Source organism: Hordeum vulgare, chromosome 5H (genome assembly GCF_904849725.1).
Source record: "Hordeum vulgare subsp. vulgare chromosome 5H, MorexV3_pseudomolecules_assembly, whole genome shotgun sequence".
In the NCBI taxonomy this organism is placed as follows: domain Eukaryota; kingdom Viridiplantae; phylum Streptophyta; class Magnoliopsida; order Poales; family Poaceae; genus Hordeum; species Hordeum vulgare.
Genome location: NC_058522.1, coordinates 147,821,662 through 147,840,585, shown reverse-complemented (window position 1 = coordinate 147,840,585; position 18,924 = coordinate 147,821,662). Strand labels below are relative to the sequence as shown.

Here is an 18,924-nt window from a genome sequence, read left to right as displayed (position 1 = left end):
CAGGTACAGGTACGCCCGACACAGGTGATCTCGACGGCACGGAGCTGGCGTGGCAGTACAATGAGGAGAACGACCGCTTGTACGTGACCTATTCAGAAGACTGAGGCGTGGTCGTGATCGTGGGCAAGCATGCAGGGTAGCATAGCCTTTTCTCATGTTATGTAGTCCGTAGCGGAACTACCTTGTTTGAATAAATGCGGGATGTAAACTCTGAGATTATTTATGAGATGGCAGATGAATCCCTATTTGTCATTCTATTATTATGTATGTGCTATGTTATCGTGCTTGCGAGACGCTTAGATGCGCTTCTTTCCATTTTAGGGCCTCGTTCCCTAAATCGAAAAGGACCGCATCTTAGTCGTTACAGATTACTACTCTTAACAAGAGAGAGAAAGCAAACCAATCTATGGTTGGATGGTTAAAAAATGTTCAACTCATGAGGGTTTAAGTTCTGATGGTTGCATTATTTTTGAATTTATTTTAGATTTTCGGCGATATGTTTTCAATGGAAGAAGTTTTCGTCGACGACGAGGCCCTACGACGACTTCGTAAATTTTAAGATGATATGTCGGTTTAATCTTTCAAAGGTGTTTATATGGATAAAGTATGCGTGTGTGCGTTTATAGGGATAAGTATATGCGCATGTATATAAATGCTTGCGTCTGGACTATGTTAAAAAAAAGAGAGAGAGGGAGAGTGAGAGAACATGTCAAGAATAAAAAATATTGTGGCCTTTTAGCTCCCTCAAATCCCCAGGAATGATAATCAGCTGGCATTTACCTTCCACCACAACTGCATTCTCACTTCTCCTCACTGGAAGGAGTAATGCTACACCTACAAAGGCTTACGTAAAGATTTTACGTACAAACTGATGTGTAAGATTGTGATTGGTAATTAAGGGATGAGGGGCCCCATCCCCATTGAAAATCAGAGGAGGAGAGAAGAGTTAGTTTGAAAGGTTAAGTAAACCTTTGTAAGTTTTTGTAGGTATAGGCACTGGAAGTTGGAAGTGGACGACTCTCCTGTCGCAGCCAACGTCATCACCAGTCAGCACGTGGATTTTGCTTAGCCCCTCCGCAAATTCCCGCAACCACCTCCACCTTTTTTCGTTTCCTTGAGTCGCTACAATTCCCACTTGACTACTCTACTCCGCTCCTCGTTCTGGCGCTGCCACCCCCGACATTATTCCCTGTCTCGCCCAAGCTGTCCTGCCCTGCAATAGCCACCACCAACCGCGCCACGCCATTTACCACCATATAATCATCACTCACCCCAAGGCTAAGGCTTGTCGGGAGCGAGGTACTCACCATCACCATCAACCGTCTATCGGAGCAGCAGCTTGCAGATCGAGAGGGGGAGGCAATGGCGACCTCGTTCCAGGGGACGACGACCAAGTGCAACGCCTGCGACAAGACGGTGTACCTCGTCGACAAGCTCACCGCCGACAACCGGGTCTACCACAAGGCCTGCTTCAGGTGCCACCACTGCAAGGGCACCCTCAAGGTACTACTGCTGCTTCCCCTTCCCCCTCACTCCTCCTGCCTCATATCTTCGGTTTCAGATATCGGTTCTTGTTCAACCTGTGCAACAAACAAAATTTATGCTTCTGTCACGCAGCTCGCGAATTACAACTCGTTCGAAGGGGTGCTCTACTGCAGGCCTCACTTTGACCAGCTCTTCAAGAGGACTGGGAGCCTCGACAAGAGCTTCGAAGGTACGGACTACCACTAGCACATGTCGTCTCTGCATTCCTTTGCAATTCTTTCAGAAAGTAATGGGGAAATGTTGATTCAGGGACTCCAAAGGTTGTCAAGCCAGAAAGGAATGTTGGGAATGAGGTATCCACTAATCCCCTCTTAACATTTTTCTATTCTTTGCGGAGCGTAGTAGATCATTACTACTTATTTTGTTTCTCCAAAGATGATCCAAAACACACACACCCAAGATGGTCCAAAACATACATAGATTTTCTTTTCTTTTCCAACCATGCAAAAGAGCTCCATGTATTCATTAACAAGAAAGAGAGTGCAAAGCCGGATCCCAACAGATAGGGAACTTAGTTCAATAGAAATGTATGACGTTTTGCAAACTGATAAGGAGAATATTGACAAAATCGTGCAGCTAATCGGCATTATTGATCCTTTGTTCTTTGTGGGCTACATTTGGTGATGCTTATCATGGATGTTTTCTTGGCAGAATGCTATTAAAGTCTCGAGCGCATTTGCTGGCACCAGAGAGAAATGTTTTGGATGCAGCAAGACAGTCTATCCAATTGAGAGGGTACTATTATTTTCTTCTACTCTTATGTCTCAATTAAGTATCTGCATTATTATCTTCTGGACGTACTACTTTTTAGCTGGAGTTTCCTTTACTTAACAATATGTTGCTGGATTCATATTCATCTGCTGCATTTCCAAGTTGGGCATTCAATTAGTCATCATCTTTTTTTATGATAAGAAAAGGCGACGCGGACGTATTGTTCATACCTCTTTGGTTTCCATACATAACAGTGCTCTGATCATGACACCCGCACCAACTCTGCAGGTTACTGTCAATAACACCATGTACCACAAGAGCTGCTTCAAATGCTGCCATGGAGGGTGCACCATCAGCCCTTCGAATTACATCGCCCACGAGGGCAAGCTCTTCTGCAAGCACCACCACACCCAGCTGATCAAAGAGAAGGGAAATTTCAGCCAGCTCGAGAACGATCACGACAAGACGTCACAAAGTGCCGGGTCAGTGGATGATGAAGACTCGGAGTATTAGTCCTTGAGGATATCCAGAGATGAATAACGAGCCCTTCTGCATTTGCACCAGAGCAGTATATCTTTCTGCTGCGTGCTTCTTTTGAGTTTTTCCAATCGAGATCAAGTGCATTTCCAAAGACAATTATGTTATTGCCTTGTCGCATGTAAACCTTGTTATATCTGAGTTGAAATATCTCTACCTGGTTCGAAGACGTCTAATGCGCATACAAGCAAGAGAACTGTAAGTTGATTTATCATCTGGCTGGCTGCGTTTGGATTCAATGTATTGTAATACAGAGGTGTCAGATTTACACCCGTATTATACTGGTCAACACTGATTTCTAGTGGAAAATGAAACCGACGGGCGGAGGCCTGTAATTTTTACAGGTGTATTCTACCAAAATACGCTATTCCAAACAGGGCCTAAAGAATACTTCCTCTGTAGACAAATGTAGGACGTTTTAGGTCACTTGAGGGAGTAGGTAATAGGAGCAAAACATTTTTACGTCTAAAAGAAGAAAACTCTGAACAACTTTAAGCTTTCCACAGAAAAGAAATGAGCTGGTACCCCAAAAAAGAACTGGCACAAATCTGGAGGCCAATTAATTAATCAGTACTGAGAGGGACATTACAACAAGATGTACAAATGATATTATTATTTTATGCATCGATGATAGAACAAAGCTTTCTAGCAAGTTTGAAGCAAGCAATGATAGATAATAGTGTTGGGGATACAGTACTGAAGAAGTATTATATTATGCTTAATTAACTGACAAAGGAGGCATCCAAAGATACAAATATATTACAATGTAGGGTGTCGCATCATTAGTATGGAAACATCTTAAGATATCACCGGCAAACCATTTATAACACAGGATATTAAAAAATGCATTCACTCAGAAAGACTTAAATGCCCACAACAGGATTTGTGCTCTTTCTGTTTCATTGTTTCTGTTCGTTAGCCCAAGAGGATGGATAAAATTAGTTCAGATACATAAATCAAACAGGGCCTTTTCAAACTAGTTCAAATTTATTTGCCAGCTGAACTCAGAACGCCGCAAAATCATGAGACGACCAACCTGTCCCTGGAAAGAAAACTAGGATCACTTGCCAGCTGAAATTTAGGCCTCGATCGGTAATCCACCAGCTCCTCAAAATTCGAGAATCTACAAAGCACCCGTGCAGCCGCTTCACTAATTTTAACTACAGCTCCGTCCGCTCCGGAAGGAGAGCCACGGAGCCGAGGGACTCTGGACCGGGCCTTAGTGTATGAGAGGATCAGAAGTTGCTCTAAATTTCAAGGATCAATCATTGCAGTCACTTGCCAGCTGTTGGGATTACCAGGTAGGCAGCCAGCTTGAATATCCTGACACGGTCACTAGCTGTCCTTTGACCAACTCGCATGCCAATTTCCTCCCATCAACTATTTCACTTGCTTATTTGTAATTATGACAGCAGGACAACATAGAATTATTACGAGGGCCCTTCACACACATGTCGGTTGACATGTAAAGGGAGAATATTAAGAATGGAGTAAGGAATTGGCCATATGAACTACCAAAATGAAGAGCGTCCTGTGACAGTCATAACTAATAATCAACCGAAGTGATGAATGATGTGCTACTAGGAAAACTTGCAACATATACTCCCTCCGTCCCAAAATAACTGTCTCAAACTTAGTACAAGTTTGTACTAGAGCAGTACAAAGTTGAGACACTTATTTTGGGACGGAGGGAGTATATACCAAAACAAAGCATTAGTCCAAAAATACATGTAAAATGTAGGCGTACGTACAATACATACATGGAAGATAATGCATTAATGCGGCATTTCACATAATGAAGATCAGTAGCTCCAAAGAGATCTTAGACCTAGAATGTTTGTTTAGAATCAGAGATTGCCAGAAAAGTTGTAATTTCTGCTAGCGAAGTGGCAGGCTGGCAGTACCATATTCTACCAGGGAAGTAGTAATCACTGCTAATCACTGCAGACAGTGCACACTGGTCTTGAATTGCTGACCGTGTGTCATGTACATGTACAGGCATTTCCACAAAAACAGGCAGGCGTCCACATGACAACTTGCGCTGAAGAAGAGGGTTCATGATAATCAAATCTCCACCTAGAAAAGAAAGATAGACGTTACAAGTTTATTAGAAAGACAAGCATATCTCCATTATATACTACTCCCTCCGTCCCAAAATAAGTGTCTCAACTTTGTACTAGCTCTAATACAAATTTATATTAAGCTTGAGACAGTTATTTTGGGACGGAGGGAGTACATACAAGAAATGGAAACTTAAGATTGTGTAGATCACTGCTACCACTTACCACCAGATACCGACTGAAATTATATGCAGAGATCTGACAGGCAAACTACCTCAGCATTACTATTACCATAAGAAATGGGAAAATGAGAAATGCAACTGAGAGTAATACTATGAGAAACTATATGCAAGAGTAGAACATTACCTATTTACCTATCCACACAGCAAGGTTGAAATTAAGTGCTAAGCTGATACTCCCTCCGTAAAGAAATATAAGAGCGTTTAGATCAGTGATCTAAATGCTCTTATACTTCTTTATTGAAGGAGTACATAGGTGAATCAATTATCTTGATAGCTGAGCAAAAAGTGGCACTGTTATAATACAGTACTATTACCATAAGAATCACTTGATATCTTTTCTACAACAACAAGGGCCAATTTGTTCATTTGACAAAAAGCAAAAGCCTTAAATAAACAGGAAGAGAAGGCAATATTAACCTTCTCTATTTTCATGAGATAACATAAACATTCAATATCTGATGACTTGTACAAGAAGTTGCAGAGTTATACTCCCTCCATCCCAAAATTCTTGTCTTAAATTTTTCTAGATATGTTTAAGACAAGAATTTTGGGACGGAGGGAGTACAAGATTGCCCTTAACGACAAAGCATTCACCAAAAGATGGGACAGAAAAACAGCACCTACGAAGAAGTAACAACTCCAATTTATTGAGAATTAAATTTAGTAATAAAGTTACAAGGGTATTCTAGCAACAAGTAAATGCCAGAAGGGACCACCATTCAGTGCAGTATCAGGATACACGATTATCCTAGCAACAAGTACAAGACCAAAGGGCCAGATCTGGCGAATTGCCATCTATAGTGCAACAATTGGATCCAATATGCTTCATGCTAGATGCAATTTTTTTCCTAACAATGCTGTACAGATGGTTTCCTAGTCCTAGCGACAATTGCATGCCAAAAGGACATATCTTTAGTATGGTGTATCAATAATACAACCATCCATGGAGACATGGTTAAGATCTATAATTGAATTGCTTCCAGTGAATCCAAACCCAAAGGTTCCATCTTCATAAAGCCAAATCCTCCCCTCTACATTCCTGGTATCATCGAAGGGAGCTAACAGATGAGGATGAACCAGGTCATAACTTGAATTGATGCACAGTATCCGAGAGACTGCCTTGTTCCAAGTCTCTGTATGGCCACATGTTACAACTCCAATATGCTCAAGGCAACTATAACGATCGAGCTCCCGTTCAGAGAATGGTGGTTCAAGAAATGTAGCATCTGTAGTCCAGAAGACAGGGGAGTAGCCTGAGTTTTGTCCCCTATTCTCACTAACTCGTCTACAAGTCACTCCACCAATGTCATCATAGCTGATAATGTAAAATTCCAGAGTCCTGTTCTCGCATACACCCTGTTTGAGGAAAATAAAGGTTAACATCATATTTCCTACTCCCTCCGTTCCTAAATATAAGTCTTTTTAAAGATTCCAATAGTAGATCACATACGGATGTATATAGACATACTTTAGAATATAGATTCACTCATTTTGCTCCGTATGTAGACCAATAGTGAAATCTCTTAAAAGACCTATATTTAGGAACGGAGGGAGTAAATTACAAAAGATATTATGTAAACTAAGAAAAGTGATTTGAGAAATCAGCTGATGATGTATACTCCCTCCATTCCAAAATAGGGGTCGTGGTTTAGTTTTTGAACTAAAATCACAACCCTTATTTTGGAACGGAGGGAGTATCATATATACACATTAACCTTCTATTGGACTATATGTTTTCAGACAATGTCAATGTCCAAATGCTAATGAAAACAATCTATAGACAATGCAAACATAACAGAGTTTCTTGTGAACAAAATCAGTAACACCAAACTAAAGAGCAAATCATAATTGTGGAACTGTCATTCATGAGCTAATTTGCTATACATAACAGGAGATAGAGAGAAACAAGCAAAATGGACTCATGTTTAAAAGTTGCATGCAAACCTTGTCTGAGATCTCATACCAGTAAGTATCAATTGCTATGTATCCACAGGAAATAACCCCTACTTTCCGAAGCTTCTAACATGGTAAGGGAAGGTTCTCTTCATTTTTCTACCGACCGACAGGACTCCTAGTCACAGAGACATATGGGGATGCAAAATTTTGCACTGGCAGTACTGCAACCACTTGCCAAATTCAGCATTCAACATCGCGGCTATGAAGAAACAGTTACTTGCACCGCCAATTCCATGCATCCTTTACGATAGTTTCTCAATTAAATAACAAATATCAGAGGAGTTGAACTTGCGAATTTTGCTAGCCTTTCATTTCCAAAATACCAAAAAAATAACATTTATTTGAGCTTTTAGGATAGAAGTCCTAGTCATCCCAAATAAGAAGGGACTGAAACCTCTTAGACAGTAATGTTATATCCTTAGTTCTGGCGGCAGCGCTAAATGGAACTACACCAAATTTTCAAGCTTTTGCTATCCAATGAGAATCACATTCTCAGTCTGTACAGTCTTGTGAACATGCGTTCTCGTATCATGACACAACAGGGATTCTTACTGCTGACATAGCTTCCACACCGCGTTATATGTTCGCGGGGCGATATGATCGGTGAACATGAAAGACACTACTTGCCATGCTAGCAAGGAAAACCATCTCTGGTGGTACTGCCTTGCCCTTTCATTAGCACTATCTGTGAAAACCAAAAATAGCTATTCTAACAAGAACTCAAAGTCAACACGACTGTCACTGAGCATTTTTTTTCTCCGCAAAGACTCAGAATTTCAAATGACTAGGATTTTAGAACAGATAAATGTACCTAGGTTACCCATAGTTCAATTCCAAAAGAAACACCTCCATGCTCTCTTTAGCGACAATAAATTCCAAGTGACCTCCTTTGACAGTCATACGTGTGGTCTACCATAACAAGCATGCCAATTCAATCTTCAATAGATATTTCAAACTCAATGTCAACCATGTGCATGATATGGAGGTTAGGATAGAGGCCCTGGGGCAAACACTATCAAAGCACACAATTTTAACCTGAACAGATATCTCAAACTCCATAAACAGTGCCCTGAGCAAATGGACAGCAGTTCGTTATAGCATTCAATGAAAAACAATTTATACAATAACTAACATATCCAATTTTCAGCGCCAACCTCTGACAGATCATGCTGCTGTGCTATTTCAATCCAAGAGATATCGCAGTCGTCTCCAATCAACATAATCGATGATAGCCTGACCATGGGAGTAATAACCAACTGATCCTCTTATAGCGCACGCAATTCATGTCAAAGTACAGATGCTCCGCAAGGGTGCATGCTAAATTCTGATATTATATCGCAAACTCCCCAAACTGAATGGACACATCTTGCAGGAATCAACGTAAAGTAATAGGTGCAACAACAGACAAGTGATCTACGCCAATTCCTCGCAGGAGCAACCACATTTTGCAGTATCCGCAAGAGTAACGATTCCACATGTACTCCACGATAGTATTAGTATATCAATCAACTATTCCAAGGAGAATACTATGCAACAACAAAAGAACAAGCTGTGTGTGCAAAGGAAGCACCTTCCACAGGCCCTGCAGCGGCCGCGCTTTGGTCGGCTCAGCATCTGGAATCCTCACAAAGTGTTCAGGCTCCATTCGACCACCTTTCCTCCTTCCCTGTCTCTCCCGCCTTCTCCTCCCTGCCCCAGGGCTCCTACGGTTCGCGAAATGCATATAAATCTCCTCCGGCGGCGATCCTCCTTCCATTCCCTCCTCCTCATCTTCCCCCGACGCCGCCTCCACCACAATGTGGTTGTCCCCGACGAAATTGACGCAGACCGGAACCTCTCCGAGAGCCGCCACCGTGTCACCGGATTCCGCGATGGAGAGGGTCACAAAAGGGGACTTGGATACGGCGAGGCCGCGCTTGGAGGGTGTGAGGAGGGAGGCGGCGAGAGTGGCGCGCGGAGCCCACTCGAACGCGACGAGGGATGGCGAGCCGGAGTGGGAGGAGGGGAGGCGGCGCCAAAGGCCGAGGAGGCGGCGGAGCCTATGGAGTGAGCGGAAGAGGCGACGCACGGAGGCCGGGCAGGCATCTGGGGAGGGCCGCGGGGGCGGGAGGCCGAGGCGGAGCGCGAGTGCGAGCGGGAGCGCCGGGGAAGACGCCGCGGCGAAGAGGGCGCGACAGGCGCAGGCGGCGGCGGCGGCGTCGGCCGGCGCGAGGAAGGCCAGGATCGCGAGCAGCGCATCCTCCGGCAGATCCTCCAGCGCCGTCTCCGCCGCCGCCGCCAGAGAGGTCGCCATGGTGCAAGGGCTAGGGTTAGGATTTCCTTCGAGTCGGCGCGCAGGTGTCGAAATGATCAAATTTCTCGATGAGATCGGCGTGCGTTGGGAACTTGAGAGGTGATGGAATTGGGGATTTGGAAACGGCCGGTGGTCGGAGGTGCGGGAGGAAGCGAAAATGGGCTTGGGTGCGAATATTCGCCGCGAGACACTGGGCCAGCTCTTTTGCAATATTCTCTAACCCTCCGTAGCTTGTGCTACCTCCGTTTCTAAATACATTTCTTTTAAATATAGATTACATATAAATACTGAAAGGACGTGAACGTCTCCCAAAGGAGGATGAATAGACGTTTTAAAATAATTACGGTTTATGCTTGAACAAATACGAAATAAAATTAACGTTTAATTTGTCAAGCACAAAACCTAAAACAACTAGTCTCACCTATGTGCACCAACTTCTTATGCTAAGTAAAATAAACAATTAAGTGATAGCAAAATATATGACAATAAATAATATGGCTATTACAAAGTAAAGTGCATAAGTAAAGAGTTCGGATAAGAGATAACAGAGGCACGCGGAGACGATGATGTATCCCGAAGTTCACACCCTTGCGGATGCTAATCTCCGTTGGAGCGGTGTGGAGGCACAATGCTCTCCAAGATGCCACTAAGGCCACCGTAATCTCCTCACGCCCTCACACGATGCAAGATGTCGTGATTTCACTAAGGGACCCATGAAGGCGGTCACCGAACCCATACAAATCGCAACCCTTGGGGGCAGTCACCGGTACCCGTACAAATTGCTCGGGGCAATCTCCACAACCTAATTGGAGACCCCGACGCTTGCCCGGAGCTTTACGCCACAATGATTGAGCTCCGAGACACCACCAAGCTTTTAGGACCCCAATGCATCCACGAAGAACAATCTCTAAGGTACTAAGTACCAAAGGGTAATAAGCTTCTTAACTTTTCACTTCCACGTATCACCGTGGAGAACTCAAACCAATGCAACTAATGCAATGGCAAGAACACATGAAGTGGTCAAGTCCCTCACACTCAAATCCCTCCACAACAACAAAAGCTATGGAGAAATATGAGAGAAAGAACAACGAGCTCACAAAGAACTCCAAGATCTAGATTCAAGGGGTTCCCCTCACATAGAGGAGAAAGTGATTGGTGGAGATGTGGATCTAGATCTCCTCTCTCTTTTCCCTCAAGAACTAGCAAAAATCACTGAAGGGATTGAGAGTTAGCAAGCTCTAAGAAGGTCAACAATGGAGAAGAACACAAGCTCAACAGATAGATTTTTCCAAGAGGAAGAAGACCCCCTTTATATAGTGGGGGAAGGAATCAGACCGTTACCCCCACTTACAGCCCGCGCACAGCGGTACTACCGCTGCCCCTAGCGGTACTACCGCTGGCGAGGAGCGGTACTACCGCTAGGCCACGGTAATAAAGATCTTACCGTCGGGCCTACCACCGCTTGGAAAAGTATTCGCAAAAAGTCCGACGAAGTACAACCGCTCAAAGAGAGGTACTACCGTCCCGAAGCGGTACTACCGCCCACCCGGAGCGGTACTACCGCTAGGGAGCGGCACTACCGCTTGGCACAAGCGGTACTACTGCTCGCCATTGAAACAACCATAACTTTCGCATACGAGTTTCGAATCGAGCAAACCCAAGCTTGTTGGATTTGTTGGGTAACGCAGCATAAATTCAAAAGATTTCCTACGCATGTTCAGATCTTCCTATGGAGAGACCAGCAACGAGAGAGGGGTAAGAGCATCTTCATACCTTTGAAGATCGCTAAGCGGAAGCGTTTGCTAGAACGCGGTTGATGGAGTCGTACTCGCGGCGATTCCGATCTAGTGCCGAACAACGGCACCTCCGTGTTCAACACACGTGCAGCCCGATGACGTCTCCCGCACCTTGATCCAGCAAGGAGGAGGGAGAGGTTGGGGAAGAAGACCAGCAACACGATGGCGTGGTGTTGGTGGAGAGACGAGGTCTCCCGGCAAGGCTTCGCCAAAGCGCCGGCAGAGAGGAGGAGGGAGAGAAGCAGGGCTGCGAGAGAGAGATTAAACCGTGTCTCAAACAGCCCCGAACCTCATCTATATATAGGGGGATGGGGAGGGGGCGCAGCCCTTAGGGTTCCCACCCCTAAGGGGTGCGGCAGCCCTTAGATGGGAGAGGGGTGGCGGCCAGGGCAAGGGGGAGGGGTGGCGCACCCCTCTGGTGGGCCTAAGGCCCACCTAAGTTAGGGTTCCCCCCCTCTTTTCCTTTCCCCTGCGCCATGGGCTGATTGGGGAGGCGCACCAGCCCAACTAGGGGCTGGTTCCCACCCCCAATTAGCCCATCTTACCTCTTGGGGTCGCAGCCCCCCTTCGGTGGTCCCCCGGGACCACCTCCGGTGGTCCCGGTACGTTACTGGTGATGCCCGAAACACTTCCGGTGTCCGAAACCATCCGTCCTATATATCAATCTTTACCTCCGGACCATTCCGGAGCTCCTCGTGACGTCCGGGATCTCATCCGGGACTCCGAACAACTTTCGGTAATCTCGTATAACAATTCCCTATAACCCTAGCGTCATCGAACCTTAAGTGTGTAGACCCTACGGGTTCGGGAGACAGGCAGACATGACCGAGACACCTCTCTGGCCAATAACCATCAGCGGGGTCTGGATACCCATGGTGGCTCCCACTAGCTCCACGATGATCTCATCGGATGAACCACGATGTCAAGGATTCAATCAATCCCGTATACGATTCCCTTTGTCTGTCGGTATAGAACTTGCCCGAGATTCGATCGTTGGTATACCTATACCTTGTTCAATCTCGTTACCGGTAAGTCTCTTTACTTGTTCCGTAGCACGTCATCGTGTGACTAACTCCTTAGTCACATTGAGCTCATGATGATGTTCTACCGAGTGGGCCCAGAGATACCTCTCCGTCACACGGAGTGACAAATCCCGATCTCGATTCGTGCCAACCCAACAGACACTTTCGGAGGTACCCGTAGTGCACCTTTATAGTCACCCAGTTACGTTGTGACGTTTGATACACCCAAAGCACTCCTACGGTATCCACGAGTTGCACAATCTCACGGTCGAAGGAAAAGATACTTGACATTAGAAAAGCATTAGCATACGAACAATACGATCTAGTGCTAGGCTTAGGATTGGGTCTTGTCCACCACATCATTCTCCCAATGATGTGATCCCGTTATCAATGACATCCAATGTCCATGATCAGGAAACCATGATCATCTATTGACTAACGAGCTAGCCAACTAGAGGCTTGCTAGGGACACATTGTGATCTATTCATTCACACATGCATTACTGTTTCTTGTTAATACAATTATAGCATGAACGATAGACGATTATCATGAACAAGGAAATATGATAACAACCATTTTATTATTGCCTCTAGGGCATATTTCCAACAGTCTCCCACTTGCACTAGAGTCAATAATCTAGTTACATTGTGATGTATCGAACACCCATAGCATCATGGTGTTGATCATGTTTTGCTCGTGGAAGAGGTTTAGTCAACGGGTCTGCAATATTCAGATCCGTGTGTACTTTACAAATATCTATCACTCCACTCTGGACATGGTCCTGGATGGAGTTGTAGCGGCGCTTGATGTGCTTCGTCTTCCGATGAAACCTGGGCTCCTTGGCTATGGCAATGGCTCCAGTGTTATCACAGAAGAGTGTCATAGGACCCGACGCACTTGGAACCACTCCAAGGTCGGTGATGATCTCCTTCATCCAAATTCCTTCATGAGATGCTTCTGAAGCAGCTATGTACTCCGCTTCACATGTAGATGCTGCCACGACTTCTTGCTTGCTGCTGCACCAGCTCACTGCCCCACCATTCAACACATATACGTATCCGGTTTGTGACTTAGAGTCATCCGGATCTGTGTCGAAGCTAGCATCGACGTAACCCTTTACGACGAGCTCTTCGTCACCTCCATAAACGAGAAACATTTCCTTAGTCCTTTTCAGGTACTTAAGGATATTCTTGACCGCTGTCCAGTGTTCCGCACCGGGATTACTTTGGTACCTCCCTACCAAGCTTATCGCAAGGTTTATATCAGGTCTGGTACACAGCATGGCATACATTAGAGAGCCCACGGCTGAAGCGTAGGGGACAGAACTCATCTTCTCTCTATCTGCTGCCGTGGTCGGCGACTGAGTCTTACTCAATCTCATACCTTGCAAAACTGGCAAGAACCCTTTCTTTGAGTTTTCCATATTGAACTTCTTCAATATCTTGTCAAGGTATGTACTTTGCGAAAGACCTATGAGGCGTCTCGATCTATCTCTATAGATCTTGATGCCTAATATGTATGCAGCTTCTCCAAGGTCCTTCATTGAAAAACTCTTGTTCAAATAGGCCTTTATGCTCTCCAGTATCTCTATATCATTCCCCATCAATAATATGTCATCCACATATAGTACGAGGAAAGCTACAGAGCTCCCACTCACTTTCTTGTACAGACAGGCTTCTCCGTAAACCTGTATGAACCCAAACGCTTTAATCACCTCATTAAAGCGAATGTTCCAACTCCGAGATGCTTGCACCAGCCCATAGATGGAGCGTTGGAGCTTGCACACTTTGTTAGCACCCTCAGGGTCGACAAAACCTTCTGGTTGCATCATATACAACTCTTCCTTAAGGTTCCCGTTAAGGAACGCTGTTTTGACGTCCATTTGCCAAATTTCATAATCATAAAAGGCGGCAATTGCTAACATGATTCGGACTGATTTCAGCTTCGCTACGGGTGAGAAAGTCTCATCGTAGTCAACTCCTTGAATTTGTCGAAAACCCTTTGCGACAAGTCGAGCTTTGTAAACGGTTACATTACCGTTCGCATCAGTCTTCTTCTTGAAGATCCATTTATTTTCTATGGCTCGCCGGTCATCGGGCAAGTCCACCAAAGTCCATACTTTGTTCTCATACATGGATCCTATCTCGGATTTCATGGCCTCAAGCCATTTGTTGGAATCCGGGCCCGCCATCGCTTCTTCATAGTTCGAAGGTTCACCGTTGTCTAACAACATGATTTCCATCACAGGGTTGCCGTACCATTCTGGTGCGGAGCGTACCCTTGTGGACCTTCGCGGTTCAGTAGTAACTTGATCCGAAGCTTCATGATCATCATCATTAACTTCCTCTTCAGTCGGTGTAGGCACCACAGGAACAACTTCTTGCGCTGCGCTACTTTCCTGTTCGAGAGGGGGTGTAATTACCTCATCAAGTTCTACCTTCCTCCCACTTACTTCTTTCGAGAGAAACTCTTTCTCTAGAAAGGATCCGCTCTTGGCAACAAAGGTTTTACCTTCGGATCTAAGATAGAAGGTATACCCAATAGTTTCCTTAGGGTATCCTATGAATACGCATTTCTCCGCTTTGGGTTCGAGCTTTTCTGGTTGAAGTTTCTTCACATAAGCATCGCAGCCCCAAACTTTAAGAAACGACAACTTAGGTTTCTTGCCAAACCACAGTTCATACGGTGTCGTCTCAACGGATTTAGACAGTGCCCTATTTAAAGTGAATGCTGCAGTTTCTAATGCGTATCCCCAAAATGATAGCGGCAAGTCGGTGAGAGACATCATAGATCGTACCATATCTAATAAGGTGCGATTACGACGTTCAGACACTCCGTTGCGCTGCGGTGTGCCAGGCGGCATTAGTTGTGAAACGATTCCACACTTTCTTAGGTGTGTGCCAAACTCGTGACTCAAATATTCTCCTCCACGATCAGATCGTAGACATTTAATCTTTCTGTCACGTTGATTCTCAACCTCATTCTGAAATTCCTTGAACTTTTCAAACGTCTCAGATTTGTGCTTCATCAAGTAGATATACCCATACCTACTCAAATCATCGGTGAGAGTGAGAACATAACGATAACCACCGTGAGCTTCAACGTTCATTGGACCACACACATCAGTATGTATTATTTCCAATAAGTTGGTGGCTCTCTCCATTATTCCTGAGAATGGAGTCTTAGTCATCTTGCCCATGAGGCACGGTTCGCATGTGTCAAATGATTCAAAGTCAAGAGACTCTAGCAGTCCATCAGTATGGAGCTTTTTCATGCGCTTAACACCGATATGACCAAGGCGGCAGTGCCACAAGTATGTGGGACTATCATTATCAACTTTGCATCTTTTGGTACTCACACTATGAATATGTGTAACATCACGATCGAGATTCATCAAGAATAAACCATTCACCAGCGGAGCATGACCATAAAACATATCACTCATATAAATAGAACAACCATTATTCTCTGACTTAAATGAGTAGCCGTCTCGCATCAAGCAAGACCCTGATACAATGTTCATGCTTAAAGCTGGTACTAAATAACAATTATTAAGGTTTAAAACTAATCCCGACGGTAGATGTAGAGGTAGCGTGCCGACGGCGATCACATCGACCTTTGAACCATTCCCGACGCGCATCGTCACCTCGTCCTTGGCCAGTCTCCGCTTATTCCGCAGTTCCTGCTTTGAGTTGCAAATGTGAGCAACAGCACCGGTATCAAATACCCAGGAGCTACTACGAGCGCTGGTTAGGTACACATCAATAACATGTATATCACATATACCTTTAACGTTGCCGGCCTTCTTGTCCGCTAAGTATTTGGGGCAGTTCCGCTTCCAGTGACCTTTTCCCTTGCAGTAGAAGCACTCAGTCTCAGGCTTGGGTCCGTTCTTTTTCTTCTTCCCGGCATCTGGTTTACCGGGCGCGGCAACAGCTTTGCCGTCTTTCTTGAAGTTCTTCTTACCCCTGCCTTTCTTGAAACTAGTGGTCTTGTTGACCATCAACACTTGATGCTCCTTCTTGATTTCTACTTCTGCAGACTTGAGCATCGAGTACAACTCGGGAATGGTTTTCTCCATCCCTTGCATGTTGTAGTTAAGCACAAAGCCTTTGTAGCTTGGTGGGAGAGACTGGAGGATTCTGTCAATGATAGCATCATCCGGAAGTTCGACTCCAAGTGAAGTCAGACGACCGTGTAACCCAGACATTTTGAGTATGTGCTCACTGAGAGAACTGTTCTCCTCCATCTTACAGCTGAAGAACTTGTCAGAGACTTCATATCTCTCGACACGGGCATGAGCTTGAAAAACTAGCTTCATCTCTTGGAACATCTCATATGCCCCGTGTTGCTCAAAACGTCTTTGGAGCCCCGTTTCTAAACTGTATAACATGCCACACCTGACCAGAGAGTAGTCATCACTCCGCGCTTGCCAGACGTTTAGAATGTCCTGCGCTGCTGCGGGAGCGGGAGGGTCACCTAGCGGCGCATTAAGGACATAAGCCTTTTTAGCTGCTTCAAGGATGAGCTTCAGGTTGCGAACCCAGTCCGCATAGTTGCTACCATCATCTTTCAGCTTGTTTTTCTCTAGGAATGCGTTGAAGTTGAGGTTGACGTTGGACATCTACAATATTTATAAAGACAACTTTTAGACTAAGTTCATGACAATTAAGTTCATTTAATCAAATTAAGTATGAACTCCCACTTAAATCGACATCCCTCTAGTCATCTAAGTGATACATGATCCATGTTGACTAACCCGTGTCCGATCATCACGTGAGACGGACTAGTCACCATGGTGAGCAACTTCATGCTGATCGTATTCAACCATACGACTCATGTTCGACCTTTCGGTCTCTTGTATTCGAGGTCATGTCTGTACATGCTAAGCTCGTCGAGTCAACCTAAGTGTTTTGCGTGTGTAAATCTGGCTTACACCCGTTGTATGCGAACGTTAGAATCTATCACACCCGATCATCACGTGGTGCTTCGAGACAACGAACCTTCGCAACGGTGCACACCTAGGGGAATACGTTCTCGAAATTTTAGGAGGGATCATCTTATTATGCTACCGTCGTACTAAGCAATAAGATGTAAAACATGATAAACATCACAATGCAATCATATAGTGACATGATATGGCCATTATCATCTTTGCTCTTTCGATCTCCATCTTCAGGCATTGCATGATCATCATCGTCACCGGCATGACACCATGATCTCCATCATCATGATCTCCATCATCGTGTCTCCGTGAAGTCGTCACGCCAACTACTACTATCACTACTACTATGGCTAACCGTTAGCAATGAAGTAAAAGTAGCAAGCACAAGGCGTTGCATCTCATACAATAAATTAAGACAACTCCTATGGCTCCTGCCGGTTGTCATACTCATCGACATGCAAGTCGTGAAACCTATTACAATAACATGATCATCTCATACATCATACATGCAACATCAAAACTTTGGCCATATCACATCACATGTCAAACCCTGCAAAAACAAGTTAGACGTCCTCTAATTGTTGTTGCAAGTTTTACGTGGCTGATTTGGGTTTCTAGAAAGAACGCCTTCTTACCTACGTGACAGCCACAACGATGATATGCCAAAGCTATTTACCCTTCATAAGGACCCTTTTCATCAAATCCAATCCGACTAGAGTAGGAGAGACAGACACCCGCTAGCCACCTTTATGCACGATGTGCATGTTTGTCGGTGGAACCAGTCTCACGTAAGAGTACGTGTAAGGTCGGTCCGGGCCGCTTCATCCCACAATACAGCCGAAAAGAATAAGACTAGTAACAGCAAGCAAATTGACAAACCATCGCCCACAACTTTTGTGTTCTACTCGTGCATAGAATCTATGCATAGAAAACCTGGCTCTGATACCACTGTTGGGTAACGCAGCATAAATTCAAAAAATTTCCTACGCATGTTCAGATCTTCCTATGGAGAGACCAGCAACGAGAGAGGGGTAAGAGCATCTTCATACCTTTGAAGATCGCTAAGCGGAAGCGTTTGCTAGAACGCGGTTGATGGAGTCGTACTCGCGGCGATTCCGATCTAGTGCCGAACAACGGCACCTCCGCGTTCAACACACGTGCAGCCCGATGACGTCTCCCGCACCTTGATCCAGCAAGGAGGAGGGAGAGGTTGGGGAAGAAGACCAGCAACACGACGGCGTGGTGTTGGTGGAGAGACGAGGTCTCCCGGCAAGGCTTCGCCAAAGCGCCGGCAGAGAGGAGGAGGGAGAGAAGCAGGGCTGCGAGAGAGAGATTAAACCGTGTCTCAAACAGCCCCGAACCTCATCTATATATAGGGGGAGGGGGAGGGGCGCAGCCCTTAGGGTTCCCACCCCTAAGGGGTGCGGCAGCCCTTAGATGGGAGAGGGGTGGCGGCCAGGGCAAGGGGGAGGGGTGGCGCACCCCTCTGGTGGGCCTAAGGCCCACCTAAGTTAGGGTTCCCCCCCTCTTTTCCTTTCCCCTGCGCCATGGGCTGATTGGGGAGGCGCACCAGCCCAACTAGGGGCTGGTTCCCACCCCCAATTAGCCCATCTTACCTCTTGGGGTCGCAGCCCCCCTTCGGTGGTCCCCCGGGACCACCTCCGGTGGTCCCGGTGGTCCCGGTACGTTACCGGTGATGCCCGAAACACTTCCGGTGTCCGAAACCATCCGTCCTATATATCAATCTTTACCTCCGGACCATTCCGGAGCTCCTCGTGACGTCCGGGATCTCATCCGGGACTCCGAACAACTTTCGG

The 18,924-nt window shown here is 45.5% G+C and overlaps 2 protein-coding genes across 5 annotated transcripts; one reads left to right on the top strand and one right to left on the bottom strand.

The window, feature by feature from the left end:
* The first annotated feature begins 1,160 nt into the window (after nucleotides 1-1,160).
* LOC123400140 (LIM domain-containing protein WLIM1) lies at nucleotides 1,161-3,004 on the top strand. The gene is made up of 5 exons (XM_045094559.1): nucleotides 1,161-1,503; nucleotides 1,618-1,714; nucleotides 1,795-1,838; nucleotides 2,197-2,280; nucleotides 2,545-3,004. Exons 1-5 carry the CDS (start codon nucleotides 1,363-1,365, stop codon nucleotides 2,767-2,769), a joined length of 591 nt encoding a protein of 196 aa, XP_044950494.1. The 5' UTR covers nucleotides 1,161-1,362; the 3' UTR covers nucleotides 2,770-3,004.
* A 1,502-nt stretch (nucleotides 3,005-4,506) lies between these two features.
* On the bottom strand, nucleotides 4,507-9,560 carry LOC123400139 (F-box protein At3g12350). 4 transcript variants are annotated; one of them, XR_006610487.1, is made up of 4 exons: nucleotides 8,622-9,560; nucleotides 8,206-8,284; nucleotides 7,863-8,120; nucleotides 6,364-6,451 (listed from the first exon to the last, which is right to left on the bottom strand). XR_006610487.1 is itself a non-coding variant. In XM_045094558.1 (2 exons), exons 1-2 carry the CDS (start codon nucleotides 9,342-9,344, stop codon nucleotides 4,858-4,860), a joined length of 735 nt encoding a protein of 244 aa, XP_044950493.1. In that variant the 5' UTR covers nucleotides 9,345-9,560; the 3' UTR covers nucleotides 4,507-4,857. The 4 variants fall into 4 exon arrangements, 3 of the variants coding, with proteins under 3 accessions (XP_044950493.1, XP_044950491.1, XP_044950492.1); XM_045094558.1 differs by lacking the exons at nucleotides 6,364-6,451; nucleotides 7,863-8,120; nucleotides 8,206-8,284 and adding an exon at nucleotides 4,507-4,869; XM_045094556.1 differs by lacking the exons at nucleotides 7,863-8,120; nucleotides 8,206-8,284 and having other exon boundaries at nucleotides 5,717-6,451.
* Nucleotides 9,561-18,924: the final 9,364 nt, after the last annotated feature.